At 38.6% G+C, this 19,186-nt stretch overlaps 1 protein-coding gene across 2 annotated transcripts in view; it reads left to right on the forward strand.

Moving 5' to 3' along the window:
- The window catches only part of MYO16 (myosin XVI), a 355,874-nt gene extending 338,635 nt beyond the window's left edge, over positions 1 to 17,239 (forward strand). For both annotated transcript variants that reach the window (XM_031613784.2, XM_090128652.1), the window contains exons 34-35: positions 384 to 475; positions 16,291 to 17,239. In XM_031613784.2, the coding sequence (XP_031469644.2) occupies positions 384 to 475; positions 16,291 to 16,524 (326 nt within the window). In that variant the 3' untranslated portion in view covers positions 16,525 to 17,239. The remainder of the gene's footprint in view (positions 1 to 383; positions 476 to 16,290) is intronic.
- Positions 17,240 to 19,186: the final 1,947 nt, after the last annotated feature.

Below are 19,186 nucleotides of genomic sequence, written 5' to 3' on the forward strand. Positions count from 1 at the left end.
CAGTGTGTGAATAGACCTTGGGTCCATTTTGCATTCCATTTGCATTGCTTCTGTGATGAAAAGAAGCCAGGGGAAGAGGAACCAGGGATTTCTGCATTGCAGGAGGAATCCCTGGCCAGTGTCATGTAGGTAGTGTGCTATTTGTAGGCTCTTTCAGTGCAATTTCTATAAACCAACATACATACTTAACGATAGTGTTTATACTTGATAAACAATAACCTTTCCAGCTTTCGTAAGCGCGGAAGAAGTAAATACCCAGGCAAATGTGTGACATTTATCATTCCTTTGTTGTAAAATATGTCAGAGTCTTTTGAATCATGAGCTGAAATCAACAAATTCATAAATGTCAGGTTAGAAAATAAATTATTATTGTTCTTCTTTAGGTGTACCAGAGGAAAATGAATATTCAAGACTGTCGGCCAGCACTACAGCAGGTTCATTGATTCAAAGACATAGGGAGAGCCACACTACTCAGGTAAAAATATCATTGATGATCTAATGGAAAGAGAGCAATTTTTACTCCATAAGAGAGTAAAAATTCATAGTACCTGAATGTTAAAAGCTTTCTTGATTCAAATCTGCTTGTTGGATATTGAAAAATGCTTCTCTTACAGGTTTATATTGAGCTAAGGACAAAAATCAGAATCAAAATACCACCATCAATTAAATTTATCTGCAATATTTATATGCTTTATATTAGCAGAAAGTTTGAACCATGTTCAAACTTCTATATTTGATCCTTCCAACACTACTCGCCAAAAGCTGAACACAATTTCAGTTCAGTACTTCAAAATGTCACTTTTCAGTAAATAGATAGTTGGCAAAGTATCTCACAAATCTTTAAAACATATTCCATGCCATGTACTCAGAATTACATGCAGGGACAATCCTTAAATGCAACCTTAATAAGAACTGTGACAAGTTCAGAGAAGGAACAACGCAGTCCAGTGATTTTTGATGCAACTGCTATAATGAATAAACATCTTCCAAAATGGTATTACAAAAAGAAAATGAAAAAAAAAAAAAAAAAGAAGAAGAAAAAGAAAAACAAAACAAAACACATTAAAAACCATTTTTAAAAAGTCCGAGCTCTCAGGGTTTAAAATTCTTTCTGTAAAAAGCATTCCTCACTATTTTGAAAGCCTGCAATGTATTTGAAAATGGTTGGTTTTAATTACAGTTGACATTTCCTAGCATACCAGTAGTTTCTCTTAACAGTATACAAGCCTATTGTAAAACTGTTTGCCAGACTTTGGTGCAGTAACCTAATCACTTTAAAGTAACTCTTGTACAGACATATGAAATAGGACAGATTGTTTCACAGATCTTTAAAAGAACTGATTGACTAATTGCTTTAGAGAGAGAAACATAGACTGAGCCCTCAAGTTCTTGGCTGACGCTGTCATTTCAGCTAAAGGAAACTGGCTTGTTAACCTTCAGGGACTTCTAATATTTATGTATTTCTTTAATATCTCTCTGCTCATTCCTTACTGAAGTGACAGGAGCTAATTTCATTTTTGTCACAGGCTCATAGACATCCAATGGAAGTCTAGGTACTGTGGCTTACAGTACCATCATGTTGTCACATCAGGTGATAACTACCTGTGTCACTGCTTGAAACTTTCTGCACTATGCAAACCTGCAAAACTGCACCTTTTAGAGAACAGATTCTTCAGCTTAGCATCTATTGACATTCACCATAAGAATCAATCTTAACAAACATTTTGGAAGCTATTACCAGTGTAGAATATTAAGCTGATAAAAGCAGCTTAATTGCATCATTCTCTGCTTGCATCAGAAACAGTGTTGCCATCAGGAACAGGGAAGTGGTTGTCTACCTGTACTCAGCAATGGTGAGACTGCATCTCGAGTACTGTGTCCAGTTCTGGGCCCCTCACTGCAAGAAAGACATTGAGGCCCTGGAGCGTGTTCAGAGAAGGGCAACAAAGCTGGTGAGGGGTCTGGAGCACAGGCCTTATGAGGAGCGGCTGAGGGAGCTGGGATTGTTCAGTCTGGAGAAGAGGAGGCTCAGGGGAGACCTTATTGCTCTCTATAACTACCTGAAGGGAGGTTGTAGCGAGCTGGGAGTCGGCCTCTTCTCTCATGTAATTAGTGGTAGAACTAGAGGGAATGGTTTCAAGCTGTGCCAGGGAAGATTCAGGCTGGATATTAGGAAATACTACTTCTCTGAAAGGGTGGTCAGGCACTGGAGTGGGCTGCCCAGGGAGGTGTTGGAGTCACCGATCCTGGAGGTGTTCAAGAAACATTTGGACGTCGTGTTGAGGGACATGGTTTAGTGAGAACTATTGGTGACAGGTGGATGGCTGGACTGGGTGATCCTGTGGGTCTTTCCCAACCTTGGTCATTCTATGATTCTATGATTCTAAAATAGAATCTGTTGGAAAAAAGCAAGTTCAATATTGGCCACAAATGCTACTTTTTTAGAGTCCTTATAACTTAAAGGTCAGTTTTTGTCAGGATGAAAAACAGACAAAAATTGATATAAGATTTAAAAATATTAACAAAATATTTATTACTTGTAATTATGCAATAAAATTGTACTTTCTTCTTCTAGAAAAAAAGGGAAGAACATTAAAAATAAACTTTGAATTTTGTCTAATTAGAAATGAATGGTTTTACATTTTACAAGAAGAGCAAAGTATGATTTTTTTAACTAATAACTTTCACTTCATATTGTACTGTGCTGCACAGTTGTCTAGATTGCAAGCAAACATACATAGAACATAAGGAACTTCATATGTATCATCAAAACTTAAATATTGAAAATTGAACCTTGTTTTATGTATTTTAGTTTGTTTAGATAATAGGTCCTTAAGAAACTATTTATTAGCAAAGAAATACACATATTCTTTCAACAAGACAGGATGCTGGGTTCCATGTGTTTTATGTTTTCTTTGTGAAACAAAATTTTCAAAACATAGACTGGAAATCTACAGCAAAACAATGTTGCAAGAAGCAATATCCAGATCTGCCCTTATTAAAAAGCCTACTTTGCTCTTAGTATTTGAGCCTAAGTTCATCAGCTGCAAGCGTACTCAGCTTCTGCAGAATACCATCTGGTAGTTCTGCTGCTCCTCTTGCTCTGTGAACAGCAGAAAACTAGGAAACTGCCCCATTCAAGCCTGTTTTAAAATTACTAATTTTAAATTACTGGAATGTTTATTCTTTAAAATTTCTTCAGTGATTTGTTTGGCATTTTCAAACATGCCTGAATCTACCCTTAAATTCTTCCCCATCATTTTCTTCCAGAGTCAAAGAAACCACCAAAGTGGAAGGCATGCTTTTTCTGGTCATTTGTGCCATAATCTTGATAGAATCAGAGAATCGTTTGAGCTGGAAGGGACCATTAGAGGCCATCTAGTCCAATTCTCCTGCAGTGAACAGGGACACCTACAGCTTGATAAGGTTGCTCAGTGCCCATCCAACCTGACCTTGAGTGTCTCCAGGCATCCAGCAACTCTGGGCAACCCATGGCACTGCCTTACTGCCCTTACTGTAAAAAACTTATTCTTATATCCAGTTTAAACCTTCCCCTCTTTAAGTTTGAAACCATTTCTCCTTGTCCTTTCACAACAGACTCTTCTAAAGAGTTTGTCTCCTTCCTTCTTACAGCCCGCCTTTAAGTACTGAAAGGCTATTCTCAGGTCTCCCTTCTCTTCTCCAGGCTGAACAGCCCCAGCTCTCACAGCCTGTCTTCACAGGAGAGGGGTTTCAACCCTTGGATCATTTTTGTGGCCCTTCTCTGGATGTGCTCCAACAGGTCCACATTTCTTCTGTATGAGGACTCCACATCTGGACACAGTAATCCTGGGGAGGCCTCAGCAATGCAGAGTAGAGGGGCAGGATCACCTGCCTCACTCTGCTGACCACACTTCTTTTGATGCAGCCCAGAATATGGTTGGCTTTCTGGGCTGTTTGGGCACATTGCTGGTTCACATCCAGCTTCCCATCCACCAGTGCCCCGAAGTCCCTTTCAGCAGGGCTGTGCTCTATCCTTACATCTCCCAGCTTGGAGGAGTGGAGCCACAACCCAGGCTCAAGACCTTGCAAAGTCTTGCCTAAGTAGAAGATTTTGTTATGACTAAGAGTCATTTCTATTTAGTCAGACTCCAGGAAGTGATCCAAAGCATACTGGAGACTTTTGGAGTTGAAATCATTTAGCAGAATCTAAAACTTCATCTAAAACAAACAAAAAAAGCTTTATAAAATATCTCCTCAGTGCTCTGTATATTTTACATCAGTCATTTCCCAGTTCCTTAGCCAGTCCAATGCACTTTCCTCTCTGAATAATGTTTACTGCTTCTTCTCATCAATAGCTCCTATAAGCTATGTTTTAAAGATGTAAGCATAAAGGTTGTTGAGATGTGTAAATTGTTTGGCATGTCAGAAACAGCAGCAGGACAAAATAGAGACAACAAAGAGAAGACTTTATCTTTGGGACCTTGCACAAAAGCAAAGCAGCCTTGTCTTCTTTTTTACAGATTCAGAACTGTATTTTTTTATTTTTGATAAAAATATTATAAAGTTGTTATTAACATTCACTATGAAGTGGGATGTGGTGTGAGAAAGACACAGTGAAATAAAGAAAAGCAGACCAGCTAAAAGACTCCTTCTTTCTTATGTGGGCAGCAAGAAACAACATGGTCTGTCTGTAAAAGGATAAGATGGACAACGTGGAGATAAAGAACAGATGGGAATGAGGTGCACATTAAAGACTGGAGCAATAATAAGTATGTGTGTGGGGCGGGAGTGGGGAGAAAAGCAGGCAGCAGATAAGGGATGATTCAGAGAAGGAAGGTTGGAGGAAGTATAAAATGACTGAGAATAATAAGTAATATTATGGAATGGGATTTATGAAGAGGTAAGAAGGAAGAGTAAGGGAGAAGAAAAGAGAACTAAAAGGAAGGTGAAGAAAAGTGAGAAATAAATAGGTACACACTACAGGTTGGTGGTGGGAGAAGAGAGAGGCACTAAGGCATTAATAAAGTGGAAAGTCATATTTGCTGTTCCTTTGTCTTCATACACATATCAATGTGATATTTATGTTTCTTGAAATAAAAAGTAATTCTAATAATCCACCTTCCTTTATAGGGTGGCTTACTACATAAGTTAGTTCATAGCATAGTGTCCCAAAGATCCAGCCAACAGATGAGAAAGATAGAAAAATTCTTATTAACAGATGCAAAGTCTCTTTATGCAGCTTAGTTTCTCATGATGGAAAGTTGACTTATTTGAAATCAGGTGGCACATGCATTCGGGCATCCTATGGAAGTACTTCCAGAACAAGACATAAATAAGCAGGCAGCTGCCTTTCTAGTAGTGGTTGTCCCCTTCTGAAACATGTCTTATCTGTCACATACTCAAAAGGTAGGAGGTAAGATAAAAAATGATGATTTTTTTCACTTACTGCTATATTAAAAAATCTGCAGTCTTATCTCTTCTATTTTGTTTAAACCCCATAGCGCTGGTTGGCAGATTGCAGTAATATAAGAGCCAACACCTGACAATGAAAAATTGGAAATATCTTTTCATATTCATGAAGAATGTATTTATTGTTTCATTACAGCTTAAGCCATAGCTCTTATTTCATGAAATCTCATTGCTTTCAGCACTCTCTTCCTTCAGAAAGAGCTGCACATTCATTATAGTTTCAAGGGCTGCCTTTGTTCATATTTGATTTAATATTTGTTGCCAATCACTTCTTTTGTTGACTGTTCAAAAGTTGAAAAAAATGAATACACAAGAATGTGATGCATTGCTACCCCCAGCCTTTTGTCACACTTCTTTCTAAACACTGGGCTCTAGCATTCGTTATTAATACCTATTGGGTTTGACTATTAGCTGGAAGTAATCTTTGATCATCTTTCAAGAAAAATGTCACAATCAACCACACCTAGTGTAATAACAAAATCTCCAATGCCTTTGTAAACACATAACATCCAAGAAAGGACACAGAATGTTTCATATTTATCGTCAGTCTGTATCAGTGTAAGTCTGTAAATTGTGTTTTGCTTCATTTGTTTTGACAGCAATACCAAAGAATTCTCTTTGTAATGTCAAATCCAGACAAAAATTGGGACTTATAATACCGTGTGGCTTTCTTTTAGAAGCAGAAAATATGTACCTTATATATTAAATAGTATGAGGTGATACATATTGTAAATTTATTGGTAGGTGCATGTACTGCTGTGTTAATGGTGTCTGGAGGGCAGACACTCCCCTCCTCTGCAAGTATGTCCTAGTTCTGAAGTGTAAGTTATCTTTTCCCTTACTGGAAGACTGTGACTGTTGAGGAGAAGGGAACATCCTCCTAAACATCCCTGTTCCCTCCTCAAGCTCTGGGGCTTGGCCAAAGTATGTCATGATTCTTCTTGGGCTTCCACAGTGACCAATGGATTGTCATAAGAAGCTGCTTCAGTTATGAGTTCAATGGGAGGATGTTCCCCTGCCCCACAGTCAGTACCTGTGAGTTCACAGTTGTAAGAGCCCGGTAAGAGAGAGAATAAGTTCATCCCTGTGCCTTTCACCCTCTTTCATTCACATGCCTGTAGGACAGGTGGGATTTGCACAGCTCACAGCCTGTAAATTAAGTGATGTTGTTATTTGACCATAAGTAGAGGCTTTTTTTTTTTTTTTTTTTTTTTTTTCAAGAAAGGGCAGCACACAACATTAGGAAATAGGTCTTAATTATGGTTTTTGTAATTGCTTTAAGAACAGAGTGAGAAACAGTTTCTAACTGTCTGTGGAGATTTTTGAGAATTGCAGGAAGTGATAGCAGTGTTGTTTGGTCAGCTGTTCTGAAGACATCTGCAATAGGTGATTTGTTTTCAGAGCTCATCTTCAGAAAGGCACAGTTGCTATCCGGAGCATAATCATTTTTTCTGAAGCATCAGAGTTGAATTATGAAGATGCTCCTGAAATCTTTAAAGAGCAGTTTATAGTCAGTCTGTCTGGAGAAAGAAATATTACTTATGAGAAAAAAAACCAATATATTTCAGTATTAAGTTGAAATTTCAGTCAGTCTAGGAAGGTGTCATTTTGTAGCTGCTAACAGAAATCTAGTGAAGAGAGAAACTCAGCCAAATCAAATAATAATAAATAAATAATAAAAGCCCACACAATTCAAATAAATAAGTAAAATTCACCTGTTTTGAACATGTCCCACTCTATTCCCAGCTCAAGTAATCAGAGAGCCTGGAATGTGTGCCGTTATGTATTATTGAACATTCCCTACCTTTTTTCAATGCTTTTTTTTTGCCAGATTATGCTACTGCTCTACTCAGGATTTGTATACCAACTTTATTTTGCAAAGATATAATGTCACTGATTGCAGAACGACCTCCAAGCTGAAAGATGATTAGGCTAATTAACCAAGCATGGTACTACTTCATTGAGGGAAAGGTACTAAACTGAGCTGAAAAAAAAAGTGTAAGATTAATACTTGCTTTTGCAACTAAAATGTGTTCCTGGGGAAAAATAATAATAAAGAGAAAGAAAAACAGCAAGAAGAACAAAAAGAAAAACCCCAGAGTATTCAAGAGCATGAGAGAAAGTGAGACAATTTGTGCCAGCAATAGACTCATGATCAGATTAAGAATATGAAATCTGAGACACTCCAAAGGTGCGTGTAGCCCAAAATTCTCCTGACCAAAACTCCCTTTTCTTAAGCAAAGCAAAGGGGTTCAGAGTGTCTGAGAGGTTCAGAGTACATCCTCCAGCAGTCTGTGAGAAAGAACCTTCAGGAGGAAGTTACTGTAATCACTGATGAACTTTTGAAGAAAATCCTTTCAAAAAGCCAAGCCAAGGCAAACAATGGAATTTTTTCTTTCTTTCTTTCTTTTATTTTTTCTTTTTACAAAGCTTGATACTTTTCAAAATACGTTGTGAAGCAAAGGGCTGGAATCAAAGATGCCTATGCCCAACCAACCTCTAGCATTGAGAGCATTGCTTGGAAGAAAATAAAATCTGTCTCTCCAAAAATCACGATTACTGGAAATTGCTTATCAGGAAGGAAAACATTTCTTCCTGACTTCTGTGGTGATCCACTGTATTTTAAATATTTCTGTTACTTTTAAGATTATCTGCAGTTTTTGAGTGTCAACAAAGTTCTGACTTCCTTTGGTATGTCATTTATACATCACCTGATCTAAAGCTAGTTTTTTCTTTTAGTATAATAAGAAACTTTAACTGAGACGTTTTCTTGTAATAAAGCAAATACAGGACAATGATGGATCTCACGTTTAACCCCACTTAAGCTGGGCATCGCCTCTCCAAACCAATTCCAAATTTGTACCAGACAGTATTGGTGTGTTTTGCCATTTCCTCCTTTCCAGTAAATCCATTTGCCATCCATTTTGGAGAGTTTTATTTTTGGAGATAGTAATGCTGCTCCAACACAAAGAAAAATTATCAGCAGTTTAAGAGAATGGTTAGCTAACAATCATTTTACCTTTACATATCATATATCAAGATATTAGGTCCCAGGGGTTTGTATTTCCAAAAAGAAAAGAAAAAAAAAAAAGAAAAGAAAAAAAAGAAAAAGAAAAGAAAAAAAGGATGTTCCAGCATCCAAATTGGATGAATCTCCTTGCATCCCAGTGGTACATTAGTATTTGGAGATTTTTAATTGGAATTTAGAGGCATGTAAACTCATTAATCATAGCTGCTCTCTAATCCCTGCTGGGGTCTTACATGGCAAATGCAGGATTCCCAATCAAACCACAGATTTACATATTGATTTGATTTATGTTGAATGCTTGCCTGGGTTCTTTAACACACCCTTATTAATCTGCGTGCTTTGCCCTTCTATCTTCAAATGAATATTTTATTGTTAAATAATATGTAGAGTGACAGATGTTTTTTCTTGATTCAAGAGTTGGTGGAAGAGAAATCTCTTCCTGATCTATGATTTTTTGTAATTTAGAAATAAAAACAAAACATGTCTGTTTTGGTACCTAAAAGGTTAGGAATTTGAGAGGTTGTAGCGTTTGTTCTGTAGTTAAGAAAAATATGCTACTTGCATGTTTGGAAGAAGTCGGTGTAGGGGCTTATCAGATGCAAAAGGAAAGCAGAGAGAGTTGAAACCATTTAAATGAGCTATAAACACTATGAAAGAGATGCTTGCCTATCACATGTTGAATCAAAATATGCTGCCCTCACTAGTAATTGCACACAGCAATAATTCTTTCTAGAATTGCTGAATGAAATTGTATCTTTAATTGTGAAATGAATGGTGAGAGCACCCCAGTTTTTAAAACTGATGATCCACAGGAGACCCACTGGGATTTGTGAACTACTTTTAAGGGCTCGGATGAACATAACTGTGAGTCAATGATTAGTAGCAGGCTGGAATTTGTTCTGATTACATTTTTAGGCAGCCTGCAAACTGGAAAAGATTGAAAATATGGTATTTTTAAGATAGTTCAATTCCTAAGACATAGAAATATCATATTACATTTATTACATAATTTACTGTAGATCCTGAATAAACTTGTGAAAGGTAAAATCACTGTCCACATAGTCTAATCCTGTGGATTCCATGATGGGACCTCAACTTTGCTAACAGCTTAAAACACTAATGGAAGAGAAACATAAAAAAACTGCAGTAATTAATGTTGAGACTCTATTGACAGTTACTGTGTAGCAGATGCATTGAAAAATCTATTAAAGAACATCATTAGCAGTATTTTTCTCTGATGGGAAAATAGAGACTAGTGACCTCCTGCAAATGTCTCAGGGGTCCTAAGCCTGCGTGATGACTAAAAATCTGTTTTTTTTTGTTGTATGTCTCTGTCTATATTGAGATATGTTGCTAAAACTTACAGAAGCAACTAAAAGCAAAAGGACATTAGAACACATAGAGCTATGCTTTGTGCAGAGAAAACTATTGGTATGTTTTAGCATCAAAGAATGTAATTAAATGCTTCTTTGCATTATCTGGTGAATCTCTGGTAGATTAATCACTGCAATGGCAAAAGACAAAAAAAAAACCACAAATGAAAACTGATTAGGCTACAATACACATATTTATGAAAAAGTAAAACCTACATTTGGTTAGGAAAAGAGCAAAATGAAGTAAAATATTATTTTGTAAATCGAAGAGCATACTGGTGCAAATTAATAAATCTGTTAGACTCTTTGAGACCTTTTACCCTAGCTTGATGCATTAGTTGGTGTTGCATCTGACACACAAGTAGATAATATAAGCTCTGTGTTGTGTCTCAATCTTACAAAATATCCTCTGTAAAGCTGTAGCATTTAATCTTTTAACGCAAAATGAATTTCCTGAGATTCTACAGCCAAATCTGTAAATAACTCTGAAATTAAGTTTAAATGGGCCTGTTAATCTTTTTGTCTGGTGTACCTTTTTGTCAGGAATGATTTAAAAATGTGAAACTTTGAACTTTCCTTAATTAAAACGCTCTGTATTTTCTAACCAGCTTAAGAACTAAGGCTATAATTAAAATAATTTATGGATTTATAGCTACTCATCTTGATTCTAAGACAAAGTTGAAATCCACTGCCCACTTTAATTCCTTATAGAGGAACTTTAGGCAGAATTTATAAGCCTGCATCCAAGAAGGCAATTCAGGAACTCATTTTTCAGTGACTGGGAAAGACTTAAGTATATATAACTTGGTATGCTCTAAATGATTGCATATCCACAATGTAATCTGTGTCCAGCTTCCTATCTCTTGTGCACTAAACCCACAAAGGATTCACTCTGATTGATTTACTGTAGCAGATCTATCATAAATGGATCTCACACCTTAGCACAAAGTATAATAACCAAATTCCTTTTCCTTGCACCCAGTGTGTGCCTGTGGTAGTTTCAGTGTCCTGAGCTCACTCCCAGAACGCAGGAACTCAATCTCTTCTTTAAACTGAAATAAGTCATGTTTTCTGATTATGTGTGTGCTCTAATCGCTAGTTAGTGGTGGAAAGTCCCTCGATTTTGGCATGTTGGAACTGAGCCATTGGTACTCCAGTGAAAACAAAAATCTATAGTGCAAGAAAGAGAGCACTTTCCTCTGCAGTGTAGATTTGGGCTGTGAGGTAGAAAGAATGCTTCCTGGACCCTCTTCCCTAAGATGCTCATTGACACTGGTTTTGTTCATCTTGCTATATTCACAGTGGAGAGTATGGATCTTGCTTTACTGGATCATTAAGTAGCTTTGGCAACACTGAGTACTCTTGTGTGTCACTGTCTTAGACACTTTTGCATTTTTGGTTTGCTTAGTAAGGATTCTGCATACCAAACAAAGGGTAGGTGTTTCCTCCAAATGAAAGGGCTGTTATATGCTAAGTATTCTGTATGTTTTTGTGGATCTAGCCCAAATGCTGTCTTGCTCATATCTGACCATTGATTTTGAGTAGGAAAATATTGGTCTACAATTGGTACAATCTCTATCCCTTAATGGTTAAAATTGTTTGTTCAGTGTTCATTGAAAAGATTAACACTTTTAAATTACTGACTTCCTACACACTTCATTCACCCTTCACAAATTACCTGCTCAGGATATAAAGTAATAATGAAGAAATAGTGCTTGCTGTTTTACATTGTACTTCATGTAAAATAATTCAGCAAATATCTTCTATAATGAATATGTATAATAAGTCTTTAGCTTCATGACATGTCTAGTCATGAACGGAGAAAGAGGAAAGATACCATCTTATTCAGTAGGTGTAATTAAATTAATCGATACATTCGGCCCTATAGGCCACCTGACCAAGAAGACTGAGTGGATGAGGCCCTCTATAAACAGATAGGAGAGTCTTCATATGGGGGACTTTAATCACCCTAATATCTGTTGAAAGGACAACACAGCAGGGCACCAGCAATCAAAGAAGTTCCTGGAATGTGTTGATGATAACTTCCTCTTCCAAGTAGTACAGGAACCCACAAGTAAAGGTGTGGTGCTGAACCTTGTCCTCACCAAAGAGGGGGGACTGGTGAGTAACTTGAAGCTCAAGGATAGCCTTGGCTGACCGACCACAAAATGGGAGAGTTCAAGATCCTTAGAGCATCAAAGAGAGTGCACTGCAAGAATACTACTCTGGACTTAGGAGAGCAGACTTTGACCTCTTCAGGGAACTGCTTGGCAGGGTGACATGGGATAATGTCCTTGAGGGAAGAAGGACCCAAGAAAGCTGGTCAGTATTGAAGGACCATCTCTTCCAAGCCCAGAAGCAGTGCATCCCAAGCACTCTATTTGGTGCAAAAACAAAGTCTACAGGGAGTGGAATCAGGAAACGATTACCTGTAAGGACGACAAAGAAATTGTCTGAAGAGCCAGAGATCAGGCTAGGAAAGCTGAGACTCAGAATTAAATCTGGCCAGAGGCATAAAGGGGAACATAAAGACTTCTTTACCTCAGTCTTCATTGACAAGGTCTCTAGCCACACTGTCCAAATTGCAGAAAGCAGAGGTAAGAACTGGGAGAAGGAAAATCTGCCCACTGTAAATGAAGATGAAGTTCAGGACCATCTAAAGAACCTGAAGGTGCACAAGTCTATGGGACTCATTGAGATCCATCCAGAGGTTCTGAGGAAACTGGCAGATAAGGGTCATGGTAGTCTGGTGAAGTTCCCACTGATTGGAGAAGGGGAAACATAATCCCCATTTTCAGGAAAGGATAAAAAGAAGATCCAGGGATCTACAGGCCCATCAGTCTCACCTCTCTGCCTGGCAAGATCATGAAGCAGATCCTTCTGAAGGCCCTACTAAGGCACGTGGAAAATAAAGATGAGGTGACTGGTGGTAACCAACATGGCTTCACCAAGGGCAAATCATACCTGTCAAGCTTGGTGGCCTTTTATGATAGAGTTACAGTGTCACTGGATAAAGGAGGAGCAACTGATGTCATCTACCTGGACTTGTGCAAAGCGCCTGATGCAGTCCCGCACAACATCCTGGTTGTCAAATTGGAGAAAAATTGGTGTAATAGATGGAGCAGTCGCTGGATAAGTAATTTGCTGGATGGTCACACTCAGAGAATTGTGGACAATTGTTCAGTGTCCAAGTGGAGACTAGTGATGAGTGGTTTTCCTCAGGGATGGTGCTGGGACTGGTGTTATTTAACATCTTTGTAGGTGATGTGGACAGTGGGATTGAGATTGCTGCACCCTCAGCAAAGTGAGTGGTGCAGTTGACATGCTAGAGGAAGGGGATAAAATCCAGAGGGACCTGGACAGTCTTGACAGGTGAGACCTTGCCAACCTCATGAAGCTCAACAAGGTCAAGTGCAAGCTTCTGCACCTGGGTCAGGGCAATCCCAAGCACAAATACAGGCTGCGCAGACAATGTCCTGAGAGCAGCCCTGAGGAGAAGGATTTAGGAGTATTGATTGATTAAAGACTCAGTGTGAGCTGACAATGTGCACTTGCAGAAGGATAACCCATATCCTGGGTTGCATCAAGAGAAGCGTGACCAGAAGGTCGATTCTGCCCCTCAATTCTGCTCTCATGACACCCCACCTGGTGTACTGTGTCCAGTTCTCGAGCCCGCAGTACAAGAAGGACATCAGGCTGTTGGAGTGGGTCCAGAGGAGGGCCACAAAGATGATCAGAGGGCCACAAAGATGACCCCACCAGAAATGGCTTTAAACTGGAGGATGATCGATTCAGACTAGATATTAGGAAGACGTTCTTCTGTGAGAGTGGTGAAACACTGGAACAGGTTGCCCAGTGTGAGGCTATTCTCTCCCTAGAAGCATTCAAGGCTAGACTGGATGGGGCTTTGAGCAACCTGGTCTAGTGGGAGGTGTCCTTGCCTATAGCAGGGGGGTTGGAACTAAAGGTAAATCGTAAAGGTCCCTTCCAACCCAAACCATTCTGTGATTTCGTTACCACTACATTTCCATTGCATACCCTTCATCCACGTTGAAATATCAGCTTTTTCCAGCATATTTACCAGATCAAAGTCATAATGGATTAAGACTTGAGATACCTTTCCATCCTCATTTGAAAAATACAGTGAAAGATGTACACTTATTTAAGGACTGGACTGAGATTTTTCCACTATATATTGGAAAATGACCTATATAGTGAAAGTGCTGACACTGCATTAATTTACAGCTTGCATAAGGAGGGTCAGGAAAGTAAAGTGCCTATAAGCTATAAATAGGATGCATTTGTCAATTGCCTTGCCCAGGCAAATTGTACTTGCTTTTCACCCTGCACCTGTGTGCTTTATGGTTCTTGGACAAGTGATGAAGCTCTCTATTCAAGTGCTTAATTTATGTACATCTTTCAAAACCAAAATTTCTCTGTAGTTATTAGAGTGGTACTATCCAAATTTGTCACCCATAATGTAACCACTAATCCCTACAGAGTGTCTATCTATTTTCTTATAAGTTTACTTATCTACTTGTATTTAGGCACAACTTTATTTATCTCTGAAACTTTTATATGAAACTCTTGGGATGACAGTCTAACATACACTTTTTATGTTCCAGCATCTCTCTGAGAATCATGCTTAATACACGCTCATGATATGCCTAATGTTTAGATGTAAAGGAGGTGACTAAATTGGTGAAACTGAATTCAGTTATCTATCTGTTTTCTATACTAGATTATCCCCATAATCTCAACCCACAGAAATATCTATAAATCAGCCACAGTGCCTCTCAAGCTATATACCAGCTTTATAGGATGAAACTACCTTGCCTCACTTTCTTGATAAATTGTTTCAATTTTAAAAGTTTGGTTTGTCTCCAGTCTTCCTACTCACACTGAAAAAAAAAAATAAAATACACACATATATATATATACATATATATATATATTATTTTATTTATTTATTTTTGTTACACAAGAAGTCTCTGGTACCCCTCTAAACAATATCTGTGGAGCATTTTGTCTACATTTGAGTAGCTAGGATGCATTGGTACAATTTGTGTTAACAGCAAAAAATGGTTTTGATTCCATAGAGACATGTAGTTGTCTGGGATGATGCCTAAAAATACTTGAATGGCATCTATCATACACTTTCCACTTTTCTTCTTCAAAACATGGAACTTACAACTGTACTTGAAATTATAGCGTCTTCCATTAATATATGCGTTAATACATTTCTCTTTTAAATAATAGCCAGCCAAAAAGTAAGGAAATTCCTAATAGACCTTCAGGCATCTCCATGTAAGGGCTCCTCCCTTCTCCAATGGCACGTGTGAAAGGTCTGACTTGCACAGGATGCATTTGGAGCAGCGTTACAAAATCTTTGTAAGCCTCTGTGTATGCCTCTGAACCTCAGTGCTGATGTGAGGCCTTCAAACTGACTTGTACAAAATAAATAATCACTGCAAAAGTGAAGTGGAAGAAAATAGCTTCTCCTAGGTGGATTATGAATCTAGTTCAGAACTGTTTGGCTTCTTCAGTGTAAGTTTATAAATAGATTCAAGCTGACTGAAACTACATTTTAAGTCATAACATATAGTCTAGAGGAAGACAAATGCCTGTCCGCAATTTTAAGGATAATTCATCTCTGTAATGGTAGCTTTATTAATTTCAAGTAGCAAAACATGTTATAGTATGGTTACCTTGGTTATTGGGTACTTACATTTAGGGGAGAGTCTTTTGCTACTCCTACAGCAGCTATCTGCTCTGTGTAAGAGTGTCTTCTCAATATAATGGTATTATATGACAACAGTTTTAAGACCAGCTTGTTAGAAATATGGACTGCTCATCACAGTGCATGATCTATTTTGTGTATTTCATAAGATTGTGTTCATGTTTGTTGATGCAGGGATGATTCTGCCATTCATTTCATTTTTGGTAGCTGCTTCATACAAATTCACTTCTGTGGCTTTCAGACATGAGACTGAAGGAAGGCAATTCTTATTCATTCATCTTCTTTATTTTATGGTAAATAATGATGACTGGGAGCGGGAGAAGCAAGTTAAGCACAGCTTTAAACCCTTCTGAAGGAGAAGATTGCTTCAAATTATTAACAGTGTTGCTTGATCTCTTTTCTTTCAGCTGTGGTACAAACGATCTTTCCCTCAACAAAAGTGTAGAACTTTAGTTCTTACCTGCATGTGTCTGTTTATTTCTTTAATTGTACATATCCAAATGGGAGCACTCACCAACCATTCACCATCTCACAAGGCTAAGGGCACTCTATGGTAGCCGCAGTATTTCAGTTCATAGTCCTACTAGAATGTGTGGATAAGATGCTCCATGGGGTTGTGATCTGCAGGTTGGAAGGTGGTTCACACCTCATGCCAAGAAAGTTAACCTTTTTTATTGTTGTCCTGTTCTCACTAACAGGTTATTCATCAGCTTAGACTTTCTGAGAATGAGAGTGTGGCTCTGCAAGAGCTTCTAGATTGGAGGAGAAAGCTGTGTGAGGAGAGAGAAGACTGGCAACAAATCTTGCACAACACTGAGCAAAGAATCACAGCCCCTCCTCCACCCCCTTGTAAAAAACCAACACTGCTGAAGAAGGTGGAAGATGCCTCCTGCAACAGACTATCTTCAGGCATATGGGACACCACCATGTGATCGGAATGTGTGTGTTTGCAGATAGTTAGGAGTGAAACCATCTCATGTCTTCAGTCTGCACAATCAGCAAGTTTCCTTCCCTCCACAGAATGTGCAGGGTTTTTTTTACAAGCAGTCCTTCAAGAGCACAGGATGGAAGAGCTATTTAGATCTGTCATGTGTGCGTGTATGTGTGTGTTTGTCCTTTTCATACATATATATATATACACATATGCACATATCTGTACATCTGTATGTATGTATGTGTGTATATAGATATATTTATGTTGGCAAACTGCACTATAAGAATTTAAAGGTCCAAAACAGTCACTTAGGAGTTCTCCTGTGGACAACGAAGAAGCTATATCAAGCAAATGGTGGCAGGGAGAAGTGACTGATAGGCATTTTAGAGAGATCAGGAAAGTCTGTGTGCACACTGTACAGCTGTTTTATATAGTATAAAAATATGATGTTTCTTGTTCCCTAATGAATGGTTTTATTATATTACATATATGCATATATATATTTCTTTGTAGATGTCCGTGTTCTATTGGAGTTGCAAACCTGAAGTTTATTTACATGTTTATTACTGGTGTTTTATAACTTTACTCAATTGGTGCTGTTGTTCTTTCTTCAAAATACAGGTAATAAATTCAACACTCGCATTTTTTCTTTCATACTTTATCTTTAACACCATACCAGCCAGTTTCAACGCTGCGTTGTTTGTTCAGAGCCAGCAAAGTCCTTTCTGAAGTCCAGTCCTGACATTCTTGAAGAGCTCCTATTTGCACATGTTGTTTAAAGGTCTTCACACTCAAGAATTAGAGAGCATGACTTTCTTTCTGTGGACTTATGTTTCTGAATGGGTGAACTGTGAATTCTATGGTTACATCTCAAATCTTATTTCATTCTGGTTTTGTAAAATAATGAGACGCTCATTTAAATTATAAGTACGGTTTGAAATTCATACCTGATTATGCATAAGGTCAGGTGTCAGTGGGAAGATACATAAATGTTAATGAGATATGAAAATAGGGCTGTGATTTACTGTTAAAAGCCAGAAGGCTTCATTGAGATGGGTATATCTAAGGATTATGCTCTTATAGTGGCACAGTGATGCATTTATACCTTGAATTTTGTGTAATGAAATGGTTTCAGAAATTGAAGCACACTTGTTGGAGAACATGAGTTCTGAGCAGGAATGTTAATTTATGAAAAAGATGCTATTGGAAACTTGTTAACTACTGCTTAGCAGCCTTTGAAATACTGCTTTGCCACTAAAGGGAGTAATTGATATGTATACAGAGATATTTTGTCAGGGTATTTTAAGTTCTTGCAGCATGTGCACCCAGTTCAAAGCAGTCTTCTTGGCTGTTTGCCACTTTCCTATCCAAATCCAGGAGAAAGTACTTCTAATTTTGCAAGTGGATGTAAAACTGTTTAAGATCTAAGCAAGATTTGTAAATGTGAGCTCACCTTGTTTGGAAGTTGTTGGGAAGAGAAGACAGCCTGCACAGAGATGCAGGCTCTTCTGCCATGTTTGGCAGGCACTTCAAGCAGGATGAATGGCAAAAAGCAATCCCATGCATGTGTTTGTTTTTATTTACAGAGAAGCAGCAGAACTCAAATTGTACCCAGGAGTATCATCAAGCTGTAGGCAAAATTAAGTGCCTTCTCTTGCTGGAGATTAAAACAGACATGTTGAGTGGACAAGGAAAGGGAGACAACAGGTTAGCTCTTAAATTAATTATGCAACGATTGGTTTCTGATACTTAGGGATAGATATCACCCAGAACAGAATTTTACAGCAACAACTGCAGAAGTGCTTTCTTACACACTAGACTGAGAAGCAGGGATTCTGGGTTCTGAACCTTGCCTTCAGCTGATGTCATTGTCCCCAGCACAGGACCATCATGGGGTTGTGCAGGAAACAGCTCTCACCTGCTGAACAATCACAACAGGACAAAACTTGGCCTGGAAGAGTTGTGGTTTCTGCCTTTTTGCTCAGATAACCAGGGGCACACAGAGATCCTTGTCTGAGAGCAAAATGAAATGGCTCAAATTGGATGCAAGAAAGCTAATTAACTCGGCCTGGGTACTACAGAGCTTCCACAATTGAAGTTGCTATCTCTGCCCAGCCCATCATTGCTGTACGTAGCCACAAGAGCATCTACCCAGCTAGTTCAGCCATCCTGCACACCTTGGTGCTCTGAAGATGTGCCATCAGGCTTTGTTCTGATGGGCAAATAGCCCTCCCATAGGTTCTGTCACGCCACTGCCTTTATTGACCACTGGCTGGCTTGGCAGCTGGTCGCAATCAACGCAGGGCAGCATGGAGTACATTTAGGGCAAGCTGTAGAGGCTGCCCAAGAAGCCAGTTGAGATCATGTCAAGATCCCTGCTACTGCAAAGATCTTGCCACCAGTCACCAAGCCAGCTGTGTGCAAGGTAGGGTTTTGTATCTCCAGACTGCACTGTTGTCATCACTGCATTTGTAACATGGAAGGGCTCAGAGGGCAGAGAATGCACTTGTCAATCGCTGTTTACAACAGAGTTGTGAAAATGATGTTAGAGGAACAAGAGCTCAGGTGTGGTGCTCTACCAAAGTCTGTATTGCATCCTCATAGAGCAGTGTGGAAGAGCAGTCACTAGATTTGCCTGCAGTTCCAGCAGTGCTGTTACC

This window comes from Phasianus colchicus, chromosome 1, assembly GCF_987193195.1.
Source record: "Phasianus colchicus chromosome 1, bPhaCol1.hap1.1, whole genome shotgun sequence".
In the NCBI taxonomy this organism is placed as follows: domain Eukaryota; kingdom Metazoa; phylum Chordata; class Aves; order Galliformes; family Phasianidae; genus Phasianus; species Phasianus colchicus.